A 19,382-nucleotide genomic window follows, 5' to 3' on the forward strand; every position below is an offset into this window, starting at 1 on the left:
CAATGAAGCTGTTTGTGAATCTTGTTAGGGAAGTCAACAGTCTGCAACCGGCTTCATTTGGGTCGCGTAAGGTCGCGTCTTTAAGATGTTGCTCCCTGAGGTGGTCCCGTCCAGCTTTCGTTCCAGTTGCAATTGGTTCACTCGGATTGGTTCAGGGTTGCACGATGGGAAGGACCGTCTGTCGACCGGTGCTGTTGGATGTTTAGCCTTGAGCTTCTCAGCTTTCTCGGGAGTCGGTGCAATAACATCGTCACTCCTCTTAATTCGTAGTGCACCCTTGATGTCTCCCTCATTTACTTTCTCGCTTACCAACGTAGCAATGTCTCCTTTCTTGTTTATTGCCCTTCGGACGACTCTCGGTTTGTTGTCCTTGGGCTTATCAATGTGTTCAGCCTGAATAAAAGCAGCATTCTGCTTCTTGACCATTGAGGTGAGATTTCCCTGATGTGCAGAACCTCCTCTTGGCGGAGCTTTGCGACACGCGACGGGGACCATCAGCAGCTTAGCCCAGGCGAATTTGTCTGCGGTATCAGAGTTTACTTGGTCGAGCAGCTTTCGGAATGTATTTCAGAATCTTCGGCTGGTCACCTTTGAACAGCTTTGCGAAGTCATCGACCGAGGAGGCGCATATAACCTGCGCAGCCGTTGCGTGAGTGGGCTCTGATGCCTTCCGTGCATAACGGTTTCCCACAGGGCCATGAGACCCGAGCGTACCATCGGAGAGGATGGCAACCAAGCGATGGCAGAAGGGACAGTTGCGCCTCGTCGTGTCACATTGTTCTTGGGTGGCATATTCATCATGAATGTTCATACCAGCAAAGTCTTGGGTGAGCGTTGAGCTTTCAGCCCTTCCAGCATAGCATCATGGTTATCCTGGTGATGAATTTAGATCTGAGTAGACCAATGGTGGAACTAAATGGGTTCGGGTTTTTCAGGCCGGTGCGATTGCGGGCCTGGATTGGGCCTAGTTTTTTTTAAATACATACCCCTCGGGCCGTTTTCAGGCGTCAGCGTAATCAGAGGGGAAAAGTCAAATGAATGAGTTCTCGCAAAAATGAAAAAGAGAAAGTTGTATTTCTTCAAAATGTTGAACCTAATGATCAAAGTGTCGCCTGATGATCAGAAGTTAACTGAAATCAATTGAACTAAAACTGCCGTCAAAATGGCCGCCAAGCTGGTTTGCTGATTGAGAAAAGAAAACAAATTTTTACCGTTATTTATTTTTTTATTTTTGTTATTTTCGGCCAGCCAAATTTTAATCAACTCATTCGGGCCGGTTTCGAACTTGAAAGTTTTAGCTGGATTCCACCTCTGGGTTAGACCCTTATTTGAAACACTATTTTGCTATATACAAAAACACTTTTGAAAAAGTCATCATATGAATTTGTTTGCATGTTTTTCAGATGCGTAAGAAATGATTGAAAATGAGGGTGAGGTGGACCTGGCCTCGGGTGACTGTTGTCGCTATTGTTATATGGAGGCGGCTGCTACAAAGCCACTTTTCTACCCATGTCATTGTGCTGGATCAATGAGATATGTTCACCAGGTACGAAGCAAAGTGAATTCAAAACCGTGAATCTGGTCCGAAAGCCAAACGAGAAGGTCAATTATAATGATAGTAATCGTAGATGTTTGGGTACTATGTATAAGGGGGTGCAGATCGCTGCGCAAAATTCAATTCATCGACAACTCTATAAGCGCCATTGTAGAGGAAGAATTGGCGGACGGTTAAGAAAAATTAACATTACGACGGTGCCTTTAATGCTGATATATGACTTCATTGATACAATGATAGTTTGCTTATATAAATGCCTTTTTATAACGCTGGTAAGGCCCTATCCAGCTTGTGCACTGACCGTAACTAAAGGGAGGGGCACCTTTTGTAATTTATTTTTTTTGGGTAGGTCAAAGGGGATAAATACACTAGTGGACAAAGTTAAGCGCAAATTTACGCTTTTACTTTCCTAAATGCCTAATTTTAAAGACAGTTTTTAACATTATTCACTTGGGTTGTTGCCAAAATTTATTCGTCGTCCGTCTGCAATTCATCTGAACTACCCTCTCTGATTTATTCGGTTTTTGATTTGAAGCACTGAGTTTGTTTTGAAGTCTGAAAATGCCAGTTGTCATCATTTGTAATAAGTTTTTCCAACGGTGTGAAAGTCTAAGACACAACTGTGATATAGTATCCCTTCGGATGGCTGTGGACAGCTATATCGTCGTTTATTGTAATAGTTGCGAGCTGTTCGAATAGCTCTTAGCGGTACTGGCTATCATTTGTTATTGATTTGTATTCATAATTAATGTCTCGAGCGGTTAAGACTTATCTTACTTTTAAGGATGCAGGATTCGGTTCTTAACTTCTGGAATATCGCTAGTCGATCGGCGCAAGTTAGAGCATGACTGTATTATTTTGTTCAATTCGTTTCTACTCAATTGATTAGTAGCTCCGTCGCAGTCTCTAATGATTGGTACCAATTACCATCAATATTTACATAGTTAAATAAATATAAATGTATGAACTTCATTTCATTAACAAGGTTAATTATGTAATCTATTATAGCATAAGAATGCATGACATCATGCGGAGTTGTCACACTACCTCACAATAAGAAATTTTCCTGGGTGGTTTAAGTTTTTGACTGCTTACAGTTAAAATAATTCAGTTTAAAAAAATTTACAATCAATTTGACAAAATATATACTGCTACGGGAAAATTGTTTTTATCTATCACTTTATCGAAAGAATCATTCACACTCATTGATTTAGAAGCACAGTTTATTACTTCAATTTATAATGTGAAATAAAATTGAATTGAGTTTAAATGGGAAATATTTTAAAGGGGACAGAAAGCCACATTGAGTCGGGTTATGGGAGTTAAGTGCTAGATGATAAGGTCAGTTCGATGATAGAATGATATTTTCAGTTATCAACTGTAAATAATTTTGCACGGCAATTGATGTGGTGTGTAATATTTATTTTCTTTGCTTTCTTTCATTTGTTTTTTGTCGTATCGCTTTCTTCGTTCGTTGTTTTAGGCATGTCCTTCACATTTTTCTCCGTTGATGCTGTAGTTGATTGTTTAAGTTTACATGGGCGGTTTGCTTCTTCTATTAGCCTCATTAGTTGTGAATTGGTTTCCAACAACTTGACAAAGCTCTTTTGTCGAAAAATTCACAATTTTATTTTCGAAGTTGACATCTAGTAAAGCAATTTGTACTTTGGTGTACGTGCTTATTAGTTGTACTGTTGTTTTCAGATATCATCTGATAGTTGAGAAGTGTTGTCATCATCTTCTTTTGGTTGTTCCGTGCCTCTGGTGGCCTGACGCCCTGAAAGGTGACGATAGACTTCCTTTTTTTGTAAAGTCAAAATTCCACTTTTTCAACGAAGTTTTTGCATTTTGTCGCAATCAACGTCTTTGTGCAGAATCTGGCTTTTGTTTTTTGTTTTCAATTCTTCTACAGACGTTGCACTTCTTTCTTACAAGCGTTTCAAGGTATTTGCTGGCTCGCCTGAGCAAAATGTTGCGTCACGATGAATTATTGATGATAAATTCGGATTTTTCATCATTTTTTTTGTTTCCTGTGGCTTTTTGTGCTTTTACTGTTTTAGAGAACTTGTTGAGTATCTCTGAAAGTCTTTAGAGGTTGTCTCAACTATTCCATTGGATGTTTTGGGGCTCATTTGGGAGTTTCCTGTTCGCAATTCTGAAAATATATCCCTCGAAATGTGTTTTTCTTGGTTCTCCTATCCTAATACATGGGAATGTTTCAGTTTGATTTTTATCTCCAAAAAGTGGTTTGCTAGTGGACTCACTTCTTGCCTGTTCCTCATTTGTGGTCTAATGGACGCTGAGCCCAAAAATTTCAGTTTTCCTCCCACTCGTTCTTTAGGGAAGCAAAAAAAAAATTTTCGTAATGCTTAAACATGGGCAACAGGTGGATTTTCCCGGATCTCGTGAAGTTGTGATCTGCTAGTGGACTGACTTCATGCCTGTTCCTGATTGGTGATCTAGTAATCACTGAGCCCAAAATTTTCAGTTTTCCTCCCACTTGTTCTTTAGGGGAGCAGAAATTTTTTATTCGTAATGCTTAAACATGGGCAACAGGTGGATTTTTCGAGATCTCGTGAAGTTGTGGTCTGCTAGTGGACCCCTTTCCTGCCTGTTCCTCATTGGTGGTCTTATAATTGCTGAGTCCAAAACTTTCAATTTTCCTCCAACTCTTTCTTTAGGGGAGCAGAGATTTTTTATTCGTAATGCTTAAACATGGGCAACATGTAGATTTTTCGAGATCTCGTGAAGTTGTGGTCTGCTAGTGGACCCACTTCGTACATTTGTCCAGATAGGCGTTGAAACATGATTTAAGGGTCCGAAACCGTTTTTGTTCGTGTGTAGTGACTATGGTGTCATTTTTTCGGGAAATTTCGAGGTTAAAAATCGATTTTCTCGAAATATCGACTTTTCTTCGTTTCAAAGTCGTTATTCTCGAACTTCGATAGCATCAATTGGCTGCTGTTGGAGCTGGCAATAGTTATAATGAATGCATGAACGGTACTAGGCAATATCGCGACTTTTCTTCAAAGTAAATAAAAATTTAGATATTCGTTTTTTCGAAAATGTCGCTTATTAGGCTGAAAACTACTTTCTTTCAATTTGTCGAGTCCACATCCAATCTTTGGTAGGGCAATCTGTCGTATGCCTTTCTGAAGGAGCTGCTTCTTCATGCAATTGAGACTTCGTGACAAATTGTAGTAGGTTGGTTTTTCGAAAAAATGAGATTTTGTAACTAGATTGAAAAGTGACTTGTTTTCCCAAGGCAAAGAAACTGCAACTCATGATCCGACTATTGGTGTTTCAACGCTTTGTAGGGTTGGTCTCATGCATGGATATGCACTGCTAATTTGGCGTGCTATACCTTTTCTCATTTGAAAGTCACTTAAGACACAGTGCGCTATAGAGCCTGGAAACTGTAACAGGTTTCCGGGTCCGACAAAGATATTTGGTTCATGGTAAATTGAGTTCACCGAATCTTTGCTGCTGCCGGGTCCGTCTTTACGTTTAGTCAGTTTCTTCGCTCGTTTTAAACTGTCTTTCAGTGTTTTCGTTTTCTTATCACGTGCAGGAAAGATTTCAGTCGCTTCTTCTGCCTTCTTTTGTATTTGCGATCGCTTATCCTGCGTTGATCTTTGACTGGGAGGAATAGGAACTGCAATGTGTCCATCTATTGTTCTCAATACGTTTTTTCGTGGTTGCTGCTCGCGTGGTAAAATAAAGTGATATCGCATATCTTTGCTAAATCGCGTGTGGCAAAATATCTTGTCTCGCGCTTCGACTTTGATTTGCGCTTCGTTCGCGATGTTTCTTGGGCCATGTTTTGTCCATCTTTTCCGAGATTAACAGTAGTTGGTACTGGGACCGCTGCATCGTGCATCCGCTCGTTGTTAGTGAGTCCATTGTTGTAATCAAACTCAGGTGGAGCTAATGGATCTGGATCCGGTGGAATTGCTGGTGGCGGCAGTGCTGCTATTGGTGGCGGTACCGGTGGTAATGGCGCAACTATTGGTGCTGCTGTTACTGCTGAAATTGGGACTACTGCCGGAGGAATTGGTGCTGCTGCGGGTCCTCCAATGGGTATTGTCGAATTTGTGAAGGTGCATCGGGAAGGTTGCTTTGTCCACCGTTCTCGGGTTGGATATCGTCTAAGAGTTTAGGCAAAGAATCGTCAAAGAGTCCTGGTTCATCTCGGTACTTGCCAAGTGATAGATTCGTTTCAAATTGACTTGGGTCAAGGGTTTCGAGATCTTCTGGTTGATGCTCTGGAACAACAGGTCTGAGACGAATTCGGTGTACGCATTGTGTGTAATTAGTTCCCGGCTTTACTGAATTTCTAACTAATACGATTAAAAATTGTTTGACGTGTCTGCAACTCAAACAAGCAACGGCAAAGCACCAGATTTCACCATACAACCAATTTCTTCATTACAATGTTTCCCAGGCGACTTGATGCAAATTGATATAGTTGGACCATTGAAATCACCAGTCTACAAGTTTGTTCTCACTGGAATCGATGTATTCTCGAAATACTTGTTTGCAGCACCATTGACGAATGCCAGCGCGGATACTGTTGCAAGAGAACTTACAAAGATGTTTTTTGTTCATAGTTATATCCCGAAAAAAATTCTAGCTGATCTAGGAAAGACATTCACGTCAGAACTTATGCACGATTTGGCGACATTGCTCGAAATTCATTTTAACCATGCGACACTAAAACACCCGCAGACTATCGGCCTTGTTGAACGATCTCATGGACCTCTTAAAAGAATCCTAAAGCTGAACACTAATGAACAATGGTCAGACTGGCACAAATATGTCCCACTGCCAACATTCATCCACAATACTTCATAGTCTTCTTCAATTGGATGCTGCCCAAGCTCAATTTTCCATGGAAGAGAACCGACAAAACCCTTTGATCTCCGCTTCTCAACGAAAGCAATGGAAACAGTGACAGTCGAATCCGATTTTGTTACGGCAATGCAAGATGCGATGTTAATAAAGTTCAAAGAAACAAAAAAGAACTTAATTTCTGCATACCAGAAATACTGAGGATATTATGATCAAAAAGCACTTGCCCAGCCACTGAAACTGCATTCATTTTGTTTATTTTTAAATCCTCTGTTGACAACTCAATCAGATTTTGGAAGCAAATCAATGCAAGCCTGGATACCATTGTACAGAGTAGAAAAAGTATTGACAAATTCAAACTACATCATTCGTAAAAAGTATAAGACACATTCGAGTTTAAGAAAGTTGCCACACTGAAAAATGAAATTTTATTGTGTTAAATTTTTTCTACTCAGTTTTTTTCTAAAAAGTGTTCACCCCGTTAAACAAATTATTACAAATGATAAAAACTGGCATTTTCAGACACGGAATAAACTAGTAAGTGCTTCAAATCAAGAATTGAAACGCCCATTTAGGGCAGATTCGTTCATTTGCTTTTGATCAATGTTTTTTTTTGGTAAATAATATTCAAAACTGTCCTTGAACCTAGACATTTTAGAGAGTAAAACAGTTAGTTTGCGTATAATTTAGTCCACTAGTGTTTAAGGCAAGACTATTTTAGTTTGAGCTAATGTGCGCTTTTTTGTTGTGACTATTTTTAACTGGGAAGGAGTTACAGCGTCAGAACTAGCATAGGAACTTAAGCGTGGGAACTAGTTTTTTGTTGTGACCATTTTTGCACCTTATGGGAAGGAACTGTAGTGTACTAAAGACAAGGAACTAGAAAAATTTTAAAATGATATCAAGTATGCTATCACAGGAAATCCCTAATAGATGTCTTTCGGATTCCTAGAAACTTTTTTAAACAAGTGATTCATTTAGAAATTTCAATGATTGTTGAAATCCAGCTTCAACTGACTCTATAGATTGCCTGTTCTTGGTCAATAAAAAACAAATTTTTCGATTAGGTGATGTTTACCCAGGCGCAGGTCCACCGATGAACTGAAGTAACACCAGAAAATACAAAAAGAATTTCAAAAAATTACATATAAACGGTAGAAGGACCTGGAAACAATGTTCAAGTCACAATTTTTAGTTTCTTGAAAGCTTGGTTCTAGGAGTCAAAGTACTAACTTTGGCGAACTCTTGTTACTAAATACGCTGCTTCTCAATGTTATTGATCTGTTCTTGACGAACTTGCTACTGTGCAATTCTACAAATGCATTTTAAAGGTAAACACAATTTGAATTGTCTCAACGCAGTCGAGAAATAGTCTCTTTTACAATCCTTGTCCCTTTTAATCATGAGTTAACTAACAAAGTAGAACCCACCGATTCCAAACCATATTTGGCTATTTATTTCTGTTTGAGAAATCAATCAAGGCTATTCATGCCATCGATCAAATCAGACCAATAAGCCACAATTTCTTTAGCTGAAATATTGCATCCTGCTAAAACCATATTAATTAAACGCAAAAGCTAAGATGATAATTTTCACAAGACGAATGTAAATCTAAAATCTGTTCAAATCAATGAAAACTTGTTCAGCAAAACGACCCCGAACCATAGTACAACGTTTTCACCAACAACATTGTACAAACTATTAAAAAACTTGCTCCGCAAAAATCAATCTTTTGCGTAACGGTAAACAGAGTAAAATTCCAAGATGAAGCTTTTAAAACACATTTAATCAGTTCAAGAATAACAGAGCGAGAAAATGGACATCCATCAATGATACCAATAACTCGACAAAAAAACGGAATCATGTTTCTTCACGAAAACTTTATAGGAAAAGAAGTAAAAAATTGTTCGAAAGCAAAACTGCGTACCTGAAAATTATCAACATAACGCTGCTTTTTCGAAAAAAAAAATACAACAACCCAGCCCTCTTTTTTTTGATGAAAGATGAAGAAAGATGATATGAAATTTAAAAAGCGATGAAAATAAGAAAGTTGATTTGAAATTGAGAAAAAAACAAAAATGAAGTTTCATTACAGTTGTTACAAGCGCTGAGTGAAGAAAAGTTTTGAAATTCCATTCCAAAAACTCGCACTGTAAGGCTGTTGCAATTATCTTAAAAACACTCTTTCCCCGGAATTTTAAGGACATTTTTACTCCAGTTTACAAAAAAGACGGCCCTGAATTGCCAGAAAGCTGCAGACCATTTTCAATATCTGGTGTTTTATCTAAAGTTTTCGAAGAAAATTATACAAGCAAATAATTGGATATCTTTTATCACAAACCCTAAGCAGCAGTAAAATGGGTTTCAGAACCTATTCAACAATTGGTGCATTTACTCTGCACCGAATCATTTGGAAGATCAGTTGATAGCAATAAGTTGGAGCTTACTCATAAGATCTTTCCAAAGCATTTGATTTAATTGATCATAAGTTTCTCTAATAAAACCTAAAACTTTGAACTGTTTTTAAAAGTGAAATTGAAACATAATAGAAAACGTATCAGTAAACTTTTGACTTCGTTTACTTCTTTCATCAGTATACGTAATAGAAAACGATTGTCAACAAGCGTAAACGTTGAATCAGATTGGATTTCATTGCAACAAGGTGTTCTTCAAGGCACCGTTTTGGGACCTCTGATTTTCAATCTTCATTTCAACGACCTAAACAAGCAGTTACCAAATTCATGCAAACTAGTACAGTAAGCAGATGACACGCTACTCTTTTGCGAAAATCAAAACGCTGATCTAGCGATGAAAGAACTAGAAAAAATGCTAATATTTTTCAAATTACTTTTATAGCCATTATAACTTGTCAAATTCAGCATAAAAACATTCGCAAAACCAAGAAAAAATTATATTCTTTTTTTTTATATAAAAGAACAAAACATCATCCAAGAAAAAACTGAAATCAAATACCTCGGAGTAATATTAGACCAGCTTTTATTGTTCAAAATTGACGATGAAATGATATTAAAAAATGGCCTGCGGAAAAAATACTTCTCTAAAAAAGTCTTTGCCAATCGAAACTGGCCTACTAAGCATGAACGCAATATATACTAGTGATCTACATTATCCAGCCATACGTCTCAGCCAAACATCATCAATTCTAAGGACATCACTCGAAAAACTCACTCGAAGAGCTGAGCCATAAAATTATGCAATCGTGCAAAGTTTGATTCATCATTTCATTTGAAAGTGATAATGTTTGATAATGTGCTGCCCATGCTTGAAAACTCATATGCCATTTTTGGAGAATAAAAGCCTATTATTATACGCTTTTTTCAAAAAATATATGCCACATACTACCATATCGATACAAGTACAAAATGGAAAAAATATATATATTAAGTAAAAATATATATTGGACAATACGTCAAAAACTTGTTTTTTTAAAGATCAGTAACTGTATGCAATTATAATTAGAGATACAAAAGTTAACTTGTGTGTAAGTTGAAGGAAAGTTGACAGTTAGAGGAGTTCATCTCAATCACAAAAGATTGTGGAGCCCCCAATGCCGATAGTTAATAATAAAGATAACCAAATCAACATTTTGCCAGCAGGCGAAGTTTAACCAATCTTCAAATCGTTTTTACCAAAAGGAAACTACAATCATGTTTACCATCGCTGAAGTCAGCATTTTCTTATGTCCTCAAGTCAAGAGTGGTTTACAAACGGTCGTGTAGTAGATGTACTTCCACCTATGTTGGACAAACTGTTCAGCGTTTGACCACTAAAAGTAAAGGACATCAGAAAGCATACTCATCGGTAGGCCTCCACCTGCAGCAATGCAATAATCAGGGAAAAGCGCAAGAAGTTAGTTGGGAAATTATAGACCTGTTAAACCTTGTTTAGAAGTATGGTCGCATTAAAGACCTGGTTTAGAAGTATGGTCCCGTTACAAATCTCGTTTAAAAGTATGTTCCCGTTAATAAACCTCGTTTAAACGTGTGGTCCCGTTTAAAACCTCGTTCAGAAGTATAGTTCCGGTAAAAACTTCGTTTAGAAGTATGCTGCCGGTTGTTAAAAACCTCGTTCAGAAGTATGGTCCCGTTAAAAAAACTAGCTTAGAAGTATGCTGCCGTTCGTTAAAAACCTCGTTTAGAAGTATGGTCCCGTTAAAAACCTCGTTTAGAAGTATGGTCCCGTTGAAAATCTCGTTTAGAAGTATGCTGCCGGTTGTTAAAAACCTCGTTTAGAAGTATGGTCCCGTTAAAAAAACTAGCTTAGAAGTATGCTACCGTTCGTTTAAAACCTCGTTTAGAAGTATGGTCCCGTTAAAAACCTCGTTTAGAAGTATGATCCCGTTAAAAATCTCGTTTGGAAGTTTGCTGCCGATTGTTAAAAACCTCGTTCGGAAGTATGGTCCCGTTTAAAAAAAACTAGCTTAGAAGTATGCTACCGTTCGTTAAAAACCTCGTTTAGAAGTATGGTCCCGTTAAAAAGCCTCGTTTATAAGTATGATCCCGTTGAAAACCTCGTTTAAAGTATGATTCCGTTAAAAACCTCGTTGAGAAGTATGCTCTTGTTCGTTAAAAACCTCGTTTAGAAGTATGATCCCGTTAAAAACTTTGTTTGGAAGTATGGGAAGTATGGTCCCGGACTCTTACTTATGGTCACTTATAAAATTCAGTCAGAAATTTTTCTAAATTTAGTTTCTGATTTTTGCTGTTGAATTGATAATTTGATAATTCGTTTTGTAAAAAACGTAGGTGGTAACATTAAGACTTAAGTTGATTAAAAAAGCTTACAAGTTTCCCTTTTGTTTTCATCCACTTTAAAAATTTCCAATTGAGTAGCCAATAATGCCTTAATTCTGGTGCAACCATGAACTAAAATTCTATATTGTATCATTCACCATATATTTGATTCGTAAGAACCGAAACAAGACTTCCATGGGAACAAAATGTTTTGGTTTAAAACTATGCCGCATTGTTCCATTCTGCAGTCTTATATAATTCTTGGAATGAACATTTGTATGTATTATATTGCAGCAACCATCTTTTTTAACTGATTTGGTTTTTATAGGCAGAACATGGGGTTCTAAATGAGGAATAAGGAAGAAGTAGATAACTATTTGTTGATTGTCCCCAGGAGTGCCTGGACAGATGGTTGTCACACAACGACAGGCCCCCCAACTGCGAGGTGTGTGGGCATCGGTTCCAGTTCCAGCCCATCTACAAAGAGGACATGCCCAAACACGTGCCAGTGCGCATCCTCCTCAGTGGGCTGGGAAGAACGGTGACACGGGGCGTGTGTGACTGGCTGCACTACACACTCGTGGCTGTGGCGTGGCTGCTGGTGGTGCCCCTGTCAGCATACAGGATCTACAAGTTCATTTTCAGCACTGCAGCTATCGCTGTGCCTGGGGTGGGGGGAGGGGGAGGAGTTGGAGCAGGAGTGGGTAGTAGCATGGGGTCCCTTCTCTCCCTCACCTGGTCCCTCCTTAGTCCCCACAATCTCCTCTCAGACGTGTTCTATGGTGCCTTCATTGTGTCCGCCAGCATTGCAGCCTTTGTGGCACTGGTGTGGCTGCGCGAACAGATCATCAATGGAGCTGCGCCGGATTGGATGGAGTTGCATTTGGGTAAGACACCAACTGTTAACATAGCACCATTTAGCCACCAGGGAAGGCAAAGGGTCAGTGCATGAGGGTTCACATTACTAGGGACAAACTGCTGTAGTACTAGCAGCCACTTTTTTTGGTTGTTTCACGGGGCTGAATTGAGATCAATTGAACCTGTATTGCTTTGCCTGTGAGAGTAATATTGAAGCAACTCAACGACACTTTTCACGATTTTGGGGCATTGTTCAATTGACAGTTGCTATTATTGTCAATGAAAGCGAGACAAGTGTTCCCACTTTTGTTACGATGATGGTTGAAATTAACAACTGGAGGGGGGGGGGGGTGAGAGATGATGGCTGATGGTTTCTGTCTTGCTCTGTTTGTTCAGCAGGTAGACGCAATGTGGGTGTACAGGCTAACCATCCTCCTGCTCGTCGTGAAGCAAACAACAACCCCAATAACAACAACAACAACAATGTGCCCAACGTGAATGAGGGGAATCAACCTGTGCCTCCTGTTCAGAATGAGGAACTAAATAATAACAATAACAACAACAACAATAATCATAATAATAATAATAATAATAATGACAATGTGGAGACAGAGGAGGAGCCACGTGACCAGAGGGAAGAAGAAGAGAGTGGAGGCAGAGACAGAAGTGAGGTTAGAGAACACTCACACCTAATTATACAATACATAGAATAGAGGCTGTAATTGAGCTAATTGTATTGCAACAGTTTTTGATTGCCAACTTTATTGAAAGCAGTGTTTAACTGAATGTAAACTCGTGTCAGGTAGTAAGTATCTTTTTGTGTGCAGTCGAATGAGGAATTGAGACAAGAAAAAGAAGTGGACCGTGATAGAGGGGGAGACCCAACAGAAGGTGAGAAGTCTCCCGAGAGTGACACACGTGCAGATGGAGCAGGACCATCTAGTGGTAGCAACAGCACTGTTGTGGAAAGTGAGCCTCCTAGAGCGAGTAATGCTGTCATAAGTAGTGCTCAGTCTGGCACATCTGACACAGATACTGGGGTGGACAGTCACCAAAGGATCGACAATAGTAGTGAAGAGGAGGGAAGAGTGGAGCTCAATGCAGTGACTGATGGTCGAGACGGAGAGGGGCAAGCGGATGTTGAAGTTGAACGGAGGAGAACTGAAGTCGAGCAACGTTCTAACAGGTGCGACCCAGAGAACATACCAGGAGTAATTACACTCGCGAGAACCAGTGTATTGCTACCGGCTGATAGACCCCCCCCCCTCCCCCGTGAACAGCTTTGCTCACCAGATTCACCTCCTCGCAGCTGGCAAAATCCGTTGTCAAAAAGCAAAAGTGGACAGGTCACGAAAACCCCGATCGACGTTTGTTTCGAAAGTGGATTTTCACTTTCAGATTTCCCAGCGGAATAAAATCTTATCTATTGATCCAGTGTTCTCAAATTGAGCTTAGTTCATCAAAGAAGGGACAATCATAAATTGTCATAGAAATTCGAAGAGCTCTAAAGGCATTTTTTTCTTGAAATTCGAAAGTTGAGTTTTTTTGTTTCTGTTAAGTTGCGTTCATTGCTTTTTTCCAACTGTCTGTTGGCTGTTTTTTTAAAGAGTAATGAACGTGTTGAATGCTCCTATATAGATCTTGTTATTTTTTGTTTTTCTTCAGGAAACAGTACCATTAAATATTTGAAATTTGATGTTTTGAGATTGGACGAGCCGCCGGTTCTGGATGACATCGATGCTGATGATGATGCAGACGGTGGTTCGGAAAACAACAATGGGGATCAACACGAGGAGGAGGCTGCAGTTGCTGAAGATGAACCTGAACCAGAGGTGAGTCAACAAGGTTTTTTGTCTCGTCATTTATTACTTCTGTATATAATCGTCTGCTATTATTTGCCTGCTACTGTATTCAAGTGTCTCCGGTTAAAAAGAGTTTATTGTTTGAAGTTCTCGAAATTCAAAGAGGTTTAAGGTTGTTCATTTCTTCCTTGGAAATTTTTTTTAAAAAAAATCAGTTGTTTCCTAAGAGTCATGAATAAGAGTCAATATTCTTACATAGGTCAAGGTGATTTTTTTTAGGAAAGTCTTAGAATCTGTTCAGTCGTAAATTTGATTTTTCGCTGTTTGCACTTGCGAGAGTTAGTGTATTAGAACCAACCTGTTTTTTTTAACTTAGCTCGCAAATAAAAGTGTTAACTTATTTGGTGGCACTTTTGCTATAATCTTAATATGTAGCATCGAAAGTTTCATAGCATCTGTTCTCTGCTTTATTTGTGGCTAGTGTTTGTGATTCATTAAGACTCCGTGGCTGAGTGGTTAGTGTGTGAAACCCATAGTACAGAACGGTAGGCTGCTGGAACTGTATAATGTCATATGTGCTTTAACATTTGATTAGTAAAAAGTTAATACAGTTGATGCATTTTCAATTCATCAAATGAACCGAAAAAAGCTATTTGTTTCAAACAGCAGTAAAATGATAAAAAGCTCGATTTCAGAAGTTTTCCTAACACTATGTATCTTGTAATTTTTTTGAAATGAATAATTTATTCATTAATTTGGCTTTACGCTTTCCAATTTAATACATGCAAAATTGTGTCTTTTTGTATTTGGTGCCCCTTTTGCGGCGTCGAATTGGCAATTTATTAGCACATGTAGCTTTGTTATTATTGGCTACTTTTCGGTGAATTTAAGCATCCGTGGCTGAGTGGTTAGTGTGTGAGACTCCAAAAAGCAAGGTCGCAGATTCGAATCCTACACGTAGCCGAGTTTTTGCTAAATCGAGGCTTATTTCAACTTTTTCTTATTTCACTTGATAGAGCTGCTTTTTGGTCGTGTTCTCGCAAGTATTTGCGAAGCACAGCTTCGCCTCTGTGTAAAAGGAAGGCAATTTCTTTATCGAGCATTAAATTGTAAAGGTCACAAAAAAGTGATAGAATTTTAGTTTCGAGAGTTGTTCTTAATTTTCGGTTTTCACCGCGGAAAAAATTATCTATTGATCCAGTTTTTTTTTCACATTAGGTTAGTTCTATCGAAAAAAACGTCAATTAAAATTTGATTTGAAGTTCGAAGAGCCGAAAGCACAATTTTTTTAAATTCGATAGTTTTTTTTTTTTCCTTGCGTTCATTGTCTTACTTCCAACTGTCTGTTGGCTATGCTCGAGTGTTGGTGAACGAAGTGAAGACACTTACTTGGGTTTTGTGGTTTAATTTTTTTTTCAGGAAAAAGTCTTTCGAGTTGTTCACGCTCAAGTTTGGTTTTCATCAGTTTGACGTTTTTATTTATACAAGCAAAGCTTGTGTGATTGTATGAAATCTCTTTTTTCCCCAACCTAAGTCGCAAATATTATTGTTAATTTTGAAAGTCTTCTTTTATTGCAGTATGTGCATAAAATCAATAACCAAATATTAAATACAGCTGATGCTAAGGAAATTAACACAGAGTATTATATTACAAATAGCACTTTAGCTTCAAGGTATCATGGATCTGTAGCGACGAGGTAGAGAAGGAGACCCGCAACAAAATAAGGGGGTTTGAACATGGGGAGTGTCGGATGTTTTGAATGAGCTTTTTCGTATATTAGCTACAATGCGTCCGCTCAATAATTTAAGACATGTTAATTGGTAAATTTCTTTTTTTTTCTAAAATTGACTCGTACTGCTAATGCGTCATAATTGTCTTGCGTCACTTAGCAACTATGTAGACTCATAATTGGCGTGCGTCATTTAAGAAATTTTGTAGACTCAAAGTTTTACTCATTCAGTTTTTCCCAGTAGCGTTATCGGTCATATTTTTGCTCGTGCATGCGAAGTGCAACTTCGCCTGTGTATAATTTGTTTTTAAGTTAATTTCAAAATTATTTGCTGACAGGAGGGCCAATCAAGCTCTCAAATACGTACAAAAGCGAAATGGCGCAAAATTTTTCGAGCTTTTTGAGCAAATTGCGACTTTTTCTACAGTTTTTAAGAACTTTGTACAGCCGGACTTTTGATATCTGAATTTGTATTTGGATGTAAATGTTACAAGAGTGGCTGAGTTTAGGAGGTGGATGGAGCGGAAGTAGCAGAGGCTGGCGGGGACATGTTCGAACAGGCTGCGGAGGAGCTGACGTGGGACCGGATGTTGGGTCTGGACGGGAGTCTGGTGTTTGTGGAACATGTGTTCTGGGTCATATCTCTCAATGGAATCTTTGTGTTCCTCTTCGCCTATTGCCCCTACCATCTGGGCAGAGCTCTGTCCATTCTTCTTTTGTTACTATCCCATTTCTCGGTCCCGCTTCACTCTCACAATACACAGTCTAACCAGGCGATGGCGACCACTCCAGTTAGCGCTAACATTCCACCAGTGCCAGACACAGTTCTCTTGTCAGGACTCATCGCGGCCTCATCCGAAGCCACAACGTCGTCTCAATCCTTTGTAGCTCACACCACAACTACCACAAGCACACGTGCTATTACATCTACCAGTACAATGGCTGCAACAAGTGGCAGTGGTGGCACTACTTCTAGTGAGGGTGGGGGCGAGGGTGGTCCAGTGGAGGCGGTGCTGTTCCTTCTGCTGGGATATGTGGCAATAGCTCTGGGATCCCTGCTCATGTATCTGGCCTGTTCCATTCTGAACAAACCACAGCTGTCCAATATATTCGGAATCATGTACATCACCATGAAGGTATTGCCAATCACACATTCACCATGAAGGTATTGCCAATCACACATTCACCATCTTTCAAATCAAAACCTGTTTTTTTTGCTCGCCCGAATTAGAGAACCACTAACAACCACTCACATAAAGCGTTGACCTGTTTATTACCACCATGTTAATTAACGGTATTTTTAACTTTACAACTTGTAAATTTTTAACACTTCAACGCCTCTTATTTTTTTAAAAGTCGATGAACGTAGTTCAGACTCTTGATATTTTTTTTTGCTTTTTTCAGGAAAAGTCATAGAATTTGTTCAGGCTCAATTTTGATTTTTCTTGGTTTGACTTCAGTTTTTTGTAAGTTCAGTTGATTTTCTTTGTTAAAAGGAAGGCAAAAACCACCATCGAACAGCAAAAGTGTAAATGTCACGAAAAACGTGATCGGCTGCTAGTTTCGAAAGAAGGTGGAATTTCATTTTCAGATTTCCCAGTGGAATAAAAGTTTATTTATTGATCCAGTTTTTTTTTCAAAATGGGTTAGTTTTATCAAACTATTGCCAATCAATAAATGTTCTAGAAATTCAGAGCCTTAAGTGCATCTATTTTTTTTCTTGGAAAGTCAGAAGTTGAGGTTTTTCAAAAAAAACAAGTAACTATTTTTTTTGTTTACTTGCGTTCATTGCCTCTTTTCCAACAGTCTGTTGGCTCTGTGTATTCTGAAAAGCAACTGTTTTTCTGCAACATTGACCATTTTCGAACTTTCGATTGTTTTTATGTGAGCAGTCAGTGGATGATTCGTGCAGTTTTATCCATCTTATGTTTTCTTGTAGGTGCTTGTAGGTTCTTGCAGTTTCCTCCCTCTTTACACAAGCAAAGCTTGTGTTATAGTATGAACTCACTTTTTTTCCAACCTAAGTCGCAATTATTGTTGCGACGCAAATGTTGTTGCGAAAAATGTGTTCATTTTGAAAGTATTCGTTTTGATCAATAACCAGCTATCAAGTACAGCCAATGCCAAGGATAATAACACTGACTATTTTATTACAAATAGCACTTTAGCTTCACGAATAATGAAAACAAATACAAAATTTTTACTTAGAGATAACTTCAGATATATGAACTAATCAAAACATTAGCATAAGTATTGAGAAAAGAAGACACCATTGACGGTATTAACGGTTGTTTACATCTGGATGAACTTGAGCCCTGCTTTTTAGGAACTAAGAGGAACAAAGGATTTAAGGCGAAGGCAAAAGCCGATACCTATCAAAACAGAACAAATAGCTTCAGGATTAGAAAACTTTTTAGATTTCTTGATAAAGTTCGATAGCTTCAGGATTAGAAAACTTTTTAGATTTCTTGATAAAGTTCGATAAATCATTTTTAGTGGACTTAAGAACAGCAGCGACCCAAAACAAAATTAGAAAAAAAATATTTCATCAGTCTCGAGATCATTACATAATAGATAACAAAATTTTTTTGGAATTATTCTGGTAAGTGGTGTTTCTTTTCTTTTTCGCTTTCTCCAATCAACCCGGTAATTAAACAAAATGTATTTTGAGGGCTGCTTTTTTGGATTTGGAAAGGAATTTTGTGTGATAAAATAATCATAAATTTATTGATTAGCATAATTATCTCAGCTCTTGTTGTGTCACTCGACAAGCTAAACACCTTTGACGATCTCCCAAGTGTAATTTGTTTGCATATACTTGGAAACTAATTTATTATGATTATTATGTCCGCCCTGTGATACCCTAGCAAGATTGTGTCAAGAAAACACATTAAAGCTTCTTTGTGTATCTTCATTTGCAACAGATGATTATTTTTTTTTATAAAATAACTGTGTGGTTTTGCTTGTTTTGATTTTTTTCAAGATTGTTTTTAGCGTTATTTACTCTTGTGCGATTAGCAAGGATATTTTTTCGTCATGTTTAGCCATGCGAGCATTGTGTTTTAAACTATTCATTTTTTCCAATCCAACTCGCATAAAATAGTATTCGGTGGACGATTTAGGATTAGCATTTTAATAGCATGTGTTCTCCGTTCCGTTTTATAACTGGCTGGTGTTTTGGCCCTGTAAGCGTCATTGGCAAAGTTGAGCAGGGATGCATACTTATATGCTTGAGGTATGTGGTTTGATTCACTTGAAAGGCATTCGTTTTTCAAAATTTTCTTTTCCCCACATTTTACAGCAATTTTGTGGCATTTTGTCGCTTGCTTAGCCGCTGTGACTTATCTTAACCCCTTATTGTGATTCCTAATACATCGTTACTTTAGCTAAAATTGAGTTAAATTTACTAGAGCTAAAGTTGTAAAATATAATTTTCACAACTGAGTTTGGTTAGTGTCGACTCTGCTTGGATTAGTGTCGACAAAGACTCGGAGTTTATCGCTGCTTATCTCGGCTGAATTGTTTTTTCATTTTGATTTTTAGCTTCGTAAATACAGTATCATAGATTGTGGTTTCTACAGTCACTAAAAATTTCGTTTTTGTTGAAACATTTCAAATGGCTACCGATTTTTTTTTTCGTTTTAATGTGTGCCAACATATGTCTGCTTTTTCGTTCGTTTTTTTTTTCGATGAATGAAATCATGATGGTAGCACAGAAAATGTTTTTTGATATGATTATTTTCGAGTGAAAATCTAACACAGAGGCGAAGCTGAGCTTAGCACCACTTGCGATACAAATTTGAATAAAATGAAACGGAAAAACTTCAAAAAA

The 19,382-nt window shown here is 38.2% G+C and overlaps 1 protein-coding gene across 1 annotated transcript in view; it reads left to right on the forward strand.

Moving 5' to 3' along the window:
- LOC134843544 (E3 ubiquitin-protein ligase MARCHF6-like) overlaps positions 1-19,382 on the forward strand; it is a 62,809-nt gene that overhangs the window by 26,872 nt on the left and 16,555 nt on the right. The window contains exons 2-7 of the mRNA XM_063859652.1: positions 1,402-1,546; positions 11,555-12,047; positions 12,415-12,689; positions 12,846-13,204; positions 13,724-13,850; positions 16,060-16,686. Coding sequence (XP_063715722.1) covers positions 1,415-1,546; positions 11,555-12,047; positions 12,415-12,689; positions 12,846-13,204; positions 13,724-13,850; positions 16,060-16,686 — 2,013 coding nt within the window. The 5' untranslated portion in view covers positions 1,402-1,414. The remainder of the gene's footprint in view (positions 1-1,401; positions 1,547-11,554; positions 12,048-12,414; positions 12,690-12,845; positions 13,205-13,723; positions 13,851-16,059; positions 16,687-19,382) is intronic.

The sequence above is a fragment of the Symsagittifera roscoffensis genome, chromosome 4 (assembly GCF_963678635.1).
Source record: "Symsagittifera roscoffensis chromosome 4, txSymRosc1.1, whole genome shotgun sequence".
In the NCBI taxonomy this organism is placed as follows: domain Eukaryota; kingdom Metazoa; phylum Xenacoelomorpha; order Acoela; family Convolutidae; genus Symsagittifera; species Symsagittifera roscoffensis.